The sequence below is a fragment of the Arvicola amphibius genome, chromosome 14 (genome assembly GCF_903992535.2).
Source record: "Arvicola amphibius chromosome 14, mArvAmp1.2, whole genome shotgun sequence".
NCBI lineage: Eukaryota > Metazoa > Chordata > Mammalia > Rodentia > Cricetidae > Arvicola > Arvicola amphibius.
Genome location: NC_052060.1, coordinates 51226851 through 51236733, shown reverse-complemented (window position 1 = coordinate 51236733; position 9883 = coordinate 51226851). Strand labels below are relative to the sequence as shown.

Below are 9883 nucleotides of genomic sequence, written 5' to 3'. Positions count from 1 at the left end.
GAAAGTCCCCACACCCAGAGGTCCTAAGGCCCCTAGCGAAAACTTCTGAATGAATGAACTTAACTCTTTCCTGTACCAGCCGCCTGCACTGGAGTGTGCAATCATTCAAATAGCTTCTCATTGTGCTCCCTGGAGTCATTCACAGAAAAGTCAGCACTGAGGGCTCTCCTAAGTGATACTGCTGAGCTCTGAAGGCAGACAGGCCTTAAATAGTAAAAAAGAAGAGAAGCTAACCCAGAGTATTAAGGGGAGGGGGGAATCTTATTAAAATTACTTAAGCCAGACTATGACACTTTGGAAGTTTATGAATGGCACTAAAAATCATGGAAGGGGTCATGTGAAGGATCTTATAAGATCTTAAAATCTAACTTCCACTAAGGGATGTTGCCTTCTGAATCCCTTATTTTTCTGGAGAGAGAGAGAGAGAGAGAGAGAGAGAGAGAGAGAGAGAGAGAGAGAGAGAGAGAGAGAGAGAGAGAGAGAGTGTACTTCATTTGAAGTGGAAGGCTTCCAAATGATCCAAAGCAAAGGACACACACACACACACACACACACACACACACACACACACTAAGAAGTTTTTTCCCAGCTTTCCAAAGAACACAGTGGTCCTGTTGGACTCCGTTTTGTCCTGGCAGCTTTTGCACCTGATGGTTTCAGGACAAATCACTCCACAGTCGTCTCCTCCGCCTCTGGTTTGGCTGCTCAGTTTCCACTGCCGCCAGTCCGGGGAGGGAGGCCAGGAGGGCTTACCCGGCCTCCCGCATCCGTGAGGAAGTGCAAGTCAGCTCTGGGAGAACTCCCTGCACTCGTTTCCTCTTGGACTTCCAGCGCAGGCAGTGGGCTGGAACTAAAAATGGGAACCTCCAAAAACAAACAAGTACAACATACCAAAAAAAAGAGGGGGAGGGATGAGGGAAGACCTCTGGCTGGAAATTTGCCAGGCGACGAGGGAAGCTCCCCCCCCAACCCTCTCATTCATAAATGCCACTCTGAGTATTAATTTGCAATACACTTTTCTTGGCTAATAAACATCATGCCACAGCTTTGGGACTTGATCCGAGCACTCCTCTTTGAAGTCCACAAATAGATTCCTGGCTCAGAGACCAGCTCCCCCTCCCCTTTGGACTCTTAGTAGATAACTTTACTCTCACCTTGGTTGTAAACAAGCAAACAGCTCCCTGCGTTCCCCGGGCGAGGGCTTCGGCAGATGCCAGGTCCACTAGGCATCTTCAAACAAAACCACTTTTGTTCTTCCCTCTCAGGTCCTCCCACCCTCCCAAAGATCTGAAGTGCTCCCTCCGACACATAACACCACGCCCCCCATATACTCTTCGTCCACGACCATCACCCTCGCGCCCCAAGCATCCTACCCTCCCCAACTGAAGTACTTATTTAAAGTGGAAAAAACGAACTTTTTTTTTTCTTTGATAAATCTGAGAAGAGGGGGGGCAAAGGTGCAATGGAGCCAGGGGAGGTGCTTGGCAGCAGCCCGCGCCAACCAACATTCCTGAGATGTTTGAGAATTCTGGAACGCGCAGACAGAGCCGACGTCACTGCAACACGCGGCGCCGAGGGCAGGCGGGTATAAAAGGCGGGCTCCCGGCGCCGGGGCAGACCGTGAGTGAGAGCGCCCCAGAGAAGCGCTTGCAACCTCCGCGCCTGCTCCGCCAAAACCTCGAGAGAAGGACGCCCTCAGTTTCGGCCCTAGCCTCATCACACTCCCGGAGCATCCGATACCGCTGCTCACCGGCTTGTTGGATTCCGTGTCGCCGCACTCGCCCCGGCTCTTTCAGCGCGCCACAATGAGCTCCAGCACCGCCAGGGCGCTCGCCGTCGCCGTCACCCTTCTCCACTTGACCAGGCTGGTGAGTTGGACTTGTTTAACCACCGCTTCCCTGTCCACCCTCCCCGATTCCTCTCCCTGGGCCCTGATCGTCCACAGAAGGGAAGTTAGCCTAAAAAGTTCGGAGGTAACTGTTGCTTTAAGCCCGGACGACGTGTCCTGGGGGGCCTCTTCCTGGGGCGCAGCCGCCGGGATGGCCCAGGTGGTTGGAAGCGATCAAGACACTCCAGGTGGATGGAGCCCCAGAGGCAGACCCATGCCCTGGACAGTTTAGGCGCCTCTCCGGAACAAGGCAAAACAGCCTCACGCGTTTCTTCTCCTCTCTCCCCCCCCACCCCCAGGCACTTTCCACCTGCCCCGCTGCCTGCCACTGCCCTCTGGAGGCGCCTAAGTGCGCCCCGGGAGTCGGGTTGGTCCGGGACGACTGCGGCTGCTGTAAGGTTTGCGCCAAGCAACTCAACGAAGACTGCAGCAAAACGCAGCCCTGCGACCACACCAAGGGGCTGGAATGCAATTTTGGCGCCAGCTCCACCGCTCTGAAAGGGATCTGTAGAGGTAAGAGGCTTGTGGTTTGGCCCCTTTAAAAAAAATAATAGTCCCCATAGTCCAGAAGTTTAGTAATTTTGAGACCATGTATGGTGACGCTTTGTTGATGGTAGCTTGGCAGAAAGGCTCATGATTTCAGCAGTCTGGAATGCAATTCAGTGTGTCTGGGCCCAACGAAAAGCGCATACGGAAAAGTGATCCTGACTAACTTATTGTTCAGCGCTGGAGTCTCGGGGGAATTGTAGCGAACTTTACCATACAGTGAATTGAACAGCGGAAAATATGTAAGAGTTGCAGTCTGCGGCGGCGAATCTTAACCTTCTCCTCTCTCTCTTGGTCGCCTCAACAGCTCAGTCAGAGGGCAGACCCTGCGAATATAACTCCAGAATCTACCAGAACGGGGAAAGCTTCCAGCCCAACTGTAAACATCAGTGCACATGTATTGATGGTGCCGTGGGCTGCATTCCTCTGTGTCCCCAAGAACTGTCTCTCCCCAACCTGGGCTGTCCCAACCCCCGGCTGGTGAAAGTCAGTGGGCAGTGCTGCGAGGAGTGGGTTTGTGATGAAGACAGCAGCATCAAGGACCCCTTGGACGACCAGGATGACCTCTTTGGATTTGATGCCTCGGAGGTGGAGTTGACGAGAAAGAATGAGTTAATTGCTGTTGGAAAAGGCAGCTCTTTGAAGAGACTTCCTGGTAAGTGGAAACCGAGCTCTTAAGACATTCTACCGAAATTCATTCTCGGTCTGCAGCTTTGTAGAAACCGGTGTGTGTCAGCATGCCTCTGAAGACCTTCCATTTGGTTTATTTTCTAGTCTTTGGCACCGAACCGCGAGTACTTTACAACCCTCTGCATGGCCAGAAATGCATCGTTCAGACAACGTCATGGTCCCAGTGCTCCAAGAGCTGCGGAACTGGCATCTCCACACGAGTTACTAATGACAACCCAGAGTGCCGCCTCCTGAAAGAGACCCGGATCTGTGAAGTCCGTCCTTGTGGACAACCGGTGTACAGCAGCCTGAAAGTAAGTTCCTTCAGGGACTTGACCATGACCCCAGCACGTGGATGGGATATGAGCCGCTCTAGAAATTGTCTTTATGAAACCTAGCACTATCGGGTTTCACATAGTGGTTAAATGTACCCCTCCCAAAACAACAACAAAATTAAATTACTGACTTTCTTTGTTCTTTCTTCCAGAAGGGCAAGAAATGCAGCAAGACCAAGAAATCCCCAGAACCCGTCAGGTTTAACTATGCAGGATGCTCCAGCGTTAAGAAATATCGGCCCAAATACTGCGGCTCCTGTGTGGACGGTCGGTGCTGCACGCCTCTGCAGACCAGGACCGTGAAGATGCGGTTCCGCTGCGAAGATGGGGAAATGTTTTCCAAGAATGTCATGATGATTCAGTCCTGCAAATGTAACTACAACTGCCCGCACCCCAACGAGGCATCGTTTCGCCTCTACAGCCTGTTCAATGACATCCACAAGTTTAGGGACTAAATGCCTCCTGGGTGCCCAGTGTGGGGTGGATGGAGGAGGGTTGTGAGCATCATGGAGTCATGGGTGGGGTGGTGGGGTGAAGGGGCTCATTGTAGAAGGGATGCCTTGCTCATCATTGAGTAGCATTAAGGTATTTCCAAACTGCCAAGGGGGCTGGTGTGGATGGGCACTAACGCAGCCGCAGTTGGGGAATACTTCGCTTCATAGTACTGGAGCGCGTGTTATGCTTCGTTTTGGAGCGTGTCGTGTGGATGACGTTCTGTTTTCTGTTTGTAAATTATTTGCTAAGTGTATTTTTTGCTCTAGAACTCCCCCCTCTCTTGGTTCTACAATTGTAATAGAGATAATAAGATTAGCTGGGCTGCGTGAAAGCCTTGTTTGTCCTCTGACAGAAGTAAATGAAAGGGCCTCCTGTTCCTTCCTGAGGGAGGGGGACGCTCTATGAGTGTCCAAGAGGCAGCTACCTGCGCTCTAAACTGCAAACAGAAACCAGGTGTTTGAAGACTGAATGTTTTTTATTTATCAAAATGTAGCTTTTGGGGAGGGAGGGGAAATGTAATACTGGAATAATTTGTAAATGATTTTAATTTTATATCAGTGAAGAGAATTTATTTATGAAATTAATCATTTAATAAAGAAATATTTACCTAATATCTGAGTGTTTGCTGTTCAGTATTTTTAGAAATCATCCAAGTTATCAGGAACAATTGCTCCTGTTAATCATTCCAACATGATTTGTTTTGAGGCCCTACTTTGTGTGGAGAACTATCCCAGGTGCTCTACTTGGATAACTGAACTAACTTAACTTGGGTAACCGGTAACTTGTCTCAGGAGAGAAAACAGGACAGTGGCTGTCTTCACACATCTTTAAAGGATGAATGGTGGCATACAGCTGATCAGTTTGGAGGGCAAAATCTTGAACGCGGGCATTGTGTGAAACTTTAAAAAGGAAGCTGAAATTAAATTTGCTAACCTAAAGCAATATGATTTTTTTTTTCATAAGAACTGAAAGGAAAGCTTAGTCCTCAGCTCCAGGGTGGTTCTGGGTGTCACATAAGGGGGAACCTTTTAATAACCTTTGGCCATAACTGCTTGGTTGAACTATATTTGAAAAGGTCACTTAGTTTGTAACTGTGCTTTTTAAATTTTGTATCTAAAAATTAGGAAAGCTGCTTTTACATTTTATCCTTGGCTAATATGGGGGCAGGGGCGGGAATCTTGGGATCTATAGGGTCCCTGGTTTGTTAATAGATGAGTTTGAAGCAAAGACTGTTAATCCTAATAAGCCAGCGATTAGGTAAACACGCTACCAAATGCAAAAGAATGTGAGGAATTCCAGTACTTTCCAATCTCTAAAGGACCAGGGCAATCCACCCCCTTGGTTACATTATATTGGTGGCAGAGGGAGCATTTAGATAGAGTGGACTATCCAGAGGTCAAAGGCTAGACACTGAGCATTCCTGAAAGAAAGGGCCTGACTGGGGCTAGGAGAGGTAGGGACAGCTGCATTAACGTTTGTGAAAAAAAGCCGGTAGCCTGTGTTAGAAAAATCTACATCTTTAGAAAGTGCTGACAATAAACCTTTTATAGAGAGAAATTTTCCTTTCGGTGTTCGTTCTGGCTCCCATTCAAATCCATAGTGAGACATTTCAGGCTGCACTTGAAGAGAGTACTTGAATTTTTAGACATAAGAGAAAGCGCTTTAAGAAGTGGGGGAGGGAGACAGCTCTTGGGATTCTATAAGGGAGTTTTCTAAATAGATGAATTAATATTGATGATTTAATAAGGACCTAAAAGACACTTTCCCCAGCATCTGTTTTAGACCTTAACTAGAGGAGCGCTAGGAAAATCTAGCCACAAGTCTTCCCTCTGATTTGGACAGTATCTTGCCTAACATACTTCAGATTGTACCTTCTGAACTGTCCGTTTTTCCTGCCAGAGGCATTGGCATTTTAAGGTATTTGGGATTTAAACACCACCCGGCCTAGTTGTCTTCAAAGTTAAGCTTGTAGTGCACAATAACTTGTGAAGGACGATAAAGGCATTAGGATTTTGTGGGGCAGTCCCGTTGGACAACATCAGGATCCAAAAGCAAGATTTACTGGTTCCCCAGCATGAATCCTGAGATGCTGTCCTGTATCCAGGGAAGCCACAAACGTCTTTGTTGTGCAGAGACCATAGAGTCCTGTTGTAAGGGTCCTTCAATTGCGCAAGAAGACAACATTTGTACAAAGTATCTCAAGTGAGAAACAATGTAGCTGAGAAAAAGAGCCCTCTTTGAAAAGCCATTCATCTGGTGGTCCAAGAACTTGCAGGGATGATGACAAGATGGGGCAAGGACTGTAAGAATGTTCCATTAGGGCAAGGATAAATAAAAGCAAATTATGCCCATTTATTTGAACAGAAAACTACTACAGAAAAGATTAAGTACAGTAATACAGAAAGTATTGAAGGACCTAAGAATACTTGAGAATCAAATTACAGCATTCAGACCATACCAGATCAACTATGCCTGGAGTGGATCTTGTTCAGTTTAATTACTGTGAAAACAAAAGTCATTGTCTTTACTTACATGGCATGGAAGCTGAATATGTCGGCATGCATTGTATGAACGTAACAACAGTCTACTACCAACCACACGAAAGACCTCTCATGGCTCTCTTCCCACCCCAGCCCAGTGATTCTGGGATGGTTACTGGTAGATTTAAGACCAGAGTGTTATAGAATGACCTCAGAATCTCAGGCATTCTGTGAATTTAAGAAATATTCTATGAGACACGCAGAAACTCAGGCAGTGCTCTTCCTGGGATGCTGTTTCATGTGAATGCTATGTACCGGCCATTCCACAAAGAGATGCAACTGAGTCAAAATTAGAAAAGTGTATTTTAGGGTTATTTTTCCAGTAGTGGGAAAATATTTGCTCTGTTTGCCACGTCTTTTCCGAGGCTTCTGGCGCGATTGATAAATCTGTTGAGTAATAATCAGCATGGGTCCAACACAAGCAGAGGACAGAGCGGAGCTGTGCTCTAAGCAGGATGAGCGGTGACTTAGCAGAAAGAATCCCACACTGGGATCAGAACTCCTGTTTGCATCACAGCAGCGCTGTCAATCACTCGCTAGGCAATGCTGGGAATGGTTCTAGGTCGCTCTCCCACGTGTGAGAATGAGAAAATGGCCTTCAAAATTATTTGAAGATTTATTTGTGTGTGCGTGTTTTGCATCTGTGCATGGATGTGCACCACCCGCATACAGTGCTTGTGGAGGCCAAAGAAGGCGTTGGAACCCCCTGGAACTGGAGTTACAGACAGGTGTGAGCAACCATGTGGGTGTGAAGGACCAAACCTGGTCCTCTGAAAGAGAGGTAAATGCTTTTTAACTCTGAGGCATCTCTCCAGCCATAAACTTTGAGCATTTTTGTTGGAAAAACAAATGCCCTAGACATGTGTCCTATGTTCTCTTTGGTGCATACTTCTTACACTTAGCTGCTGCCAACAACACATGTGAAATCGAACCTGTCCAGATCATTCTATGATTAGATGCACTCACTTCCATAAATCCTTTAAAAATATGTTTCCAGAACCTTCTTTACCACCCCACACCCTTAGTTCATGAGAGCCATGACCACAGTATAGATCCATACTTTCTCCTCAGAGAAAGCCTCCGAAATCTGTACCTCACAAACCGTATTGTCCTAAGAGTGGATGCTTTAAGTCAAAACAGGTTTGAAGCCTGATGAGGTGTGTGCCTGTGACGAAGATCACTGGTGATGATTAGCACTCATCTATGGAACCTTATAAAATACAAGTCCATAGAGTGCTACAGCTCCCACACAGTCTGCTCATCTACTCTTCTAAGCCAACTCCTTTCTCTTCCATGCAAACATACATAGCTAAGCCACCACCATCTCTTATCTGGATTATTGACTGACCTCTTCCCTTGTGACAGTGTGTTTTCCAAAGGTGGCTACAACAGCACCCCCTATTCTACCTGTACTTCTGTCACGCACCCCATTGCTTCCGTATCAGTAAGTGGAGTATATCTCTTCATTCTCACAAATCTGAGATTTTGGTGCCAGCTTAGAGTGGAGGTCTGGAGTGCTCCCCATTTATTTTACAGATGTGCTTTCATGAAAAGGGGTACCTTTCCTCTAAGCTCAGTGGACTATGAGAAGCCCAGTGCCCCCTGAACTGGTCCTAGAGGATAAGTCAGTATGAGGAGGAGCAAGGTCAGGGAGCATGTGGGCATCAAATCTGTGCATGAATAAACTATCTGGAAAGTGAACCCTCCTCCCTCAGCCATGCCACCTGAGAGCCTGTGAATCAGACACAGACTGCTGGAGTCCTTCCCACTATTCCTGACCCACAGGTACTGAGCAAGGTGTGGCAATTTTAAGGTAGGAGTTGTGGGTGTGGTTATGAAACAATGGACAAATAAGACATCCTTTCTTGTCCTCCAATGATCAGTTCTCTGCAGAAGAACCTGAGGGACTCTAAAACATAAGTCAGAGCATGGTGCTGCCCCATTGGTCTTGGAGGAAGGCTCAGCTTCTCATATGCCAACCGGCTTAGAGAATCCAGGGGTGTCCCATTGGTCTTGGGATAAGGCCCAGCTTCTCACTTGGCACATGGGTCCAGATATGCCTACTCGTCACCAGCCATCCTTGTTACTGACCTTTGTATTCTCTGAAGACAGTCACGCCAGTGGCTAGAAAGACAAGTTGGTGGTTGCAAGTGTTCCCTGCTCTCGCTGACTGGAGTCTGGTTCCCAGTACCCATAATGAACAGCTCACAACGGCCTTGTAATTCCAGCACCAGGAGAGTCAAAGGCAGGGCAAGCTAATTAGAAATCCAGGTTCTCAAAACAAACAAACAAAAAAAAAAAAAAAAAAGAAAGAAAAGAAAGAGAAAGAAAGAAAGAAAGAAAGGAAAAGAAATCCAGGTTCATCCTTAGCAAAGCTCAGTTTCGATCACCTCTTTCACAAAGCAAATGCTTAGAAAAATGTTTACCGTGGCAACACTCATAAACCCGAGAAAGAATAGAGATTGTTTCAGATCACTGTACCTCCTCAGGCCCAGCCCCCCCCCCCCCCCCGCTTTCTCCTAGAGCTCTGGTCTGTGTATTTTTGCAGAGAAGTGCACACCAACTCCATTTATAAAACCATGTCACATTTTCCAGCTGACACCGGATAAGTTAATCAAAGATATAAAGCACATCCTGAACACGAGCTGAATTTAACAACCTATTTTTACAGTAACCAAAGGGATTGTTGAGTGTGAAGGAGAGGTGCTCAGATAACCTAGGGGCTGCTTTAGGATGTTAAGGAAACAGCTCCAGTTCCTACCTTCACTTACATACATGTTTTTCGAATGTGTGTAAGACACTCCTGAGCGACAGAGGACTGGCCTGTGCAGTTGCTTTAGTTACTGGCTAGTCAGGCAGCAGCAGAGAAGATGGATCTCAGAGGGTTTGCCATCTGAGCTTGCCCCAGACAGAGGCAACTGGGGCACAGGAAGGCACTTGAGTTACACAGAGGTCTGGCCATGCTACAGGTCCTGGGTATCGATGTGGCTGGCTCCAGGGAAGACTTCCGCCACTTCCTAAAGTTGACTCAGCATCCTGGGGGCTCATTCTAAGCAAGTCACCTTTCTCCAGTAAACAGAGGACTATTGTATATATTCCAGAGATTTGCTAGTTAAAGTAAATGCATTCACTCACAACAGTAATTTAAAATTCAGGCTCCCGGGAAAGACTTTCTGAAAGGTCCCTCCTATATTCCAAATTTAGTTTGTTCTTGGAAAGGAGCCCATGTCTTTAGTTGACCTCTTGCATTTAAGACGATACTTGGCCATTTAAAATGTTTTGCAATGTTTGGGGTTTCTTGTTGCTATTTTGCCTTTATAAAAGGAAGGCGCACGGAGACAAACTCCCTATGATTAGAAAGACAGAATGTCAGAAAATCCTTAGTACACTCTGTCTCTATCTCTCTCTGC

At 46.9% G+C, this 9883-nt stretch overlaps 1 protein-coding gene across 1 annotated transcript; it reads left to right on the top strand.

The window, feature by feature from the left end:
* Nucleotides 1-1630: 1630 nt before the first annotated feature.
* On the top strand, nt 1631-4490 carry Ccn1 (cellular communication network factor 1). Its single transcript, XM_038311443.1, has 5 exons — nt 1631-1868; nt 2188-2401; nt 2742-3089; nt 3209-3417; nt 3591-4490. Exons 1-5 carry the CDS (start codon nt 1806-1808, stop codon nt 3891-3893), a joined length of 1137 nt encoding a protein of 378 aa, XP_038167371.1. The 5' UTR covers nt 1631-1805; the 3' UTR covers nt 3894-4490.
* Nucleotides 4491-9883: the final 5393 nt, after the last annotated feature.

Bases quoted from the DNA above. Each gene is read 5' to 3' on its own strand.
- Ccn1 (XM_038311443.1), top strand. From the start codon at position 1,806: ATGAGCTCCAGCACCGCCAGGGCGCTCGCCGTCGCCGTCACCCTTCTC. The intron at 2,402-2,741 runs GTAAGAGGCTTG...TCGCCTCAACAG, and splicing joins TCTGAAAGGGATCTGTAGAG to CTCAGTCAGAGGGCAGACCC. The intron at 3,090-3,208 runs GTAAGTGGAAAC...TTTATTTTCTAG, and splicing joins CTCTTTGAAGAGACTTCCTG to TCTTTGGCACCGAACCGCGA.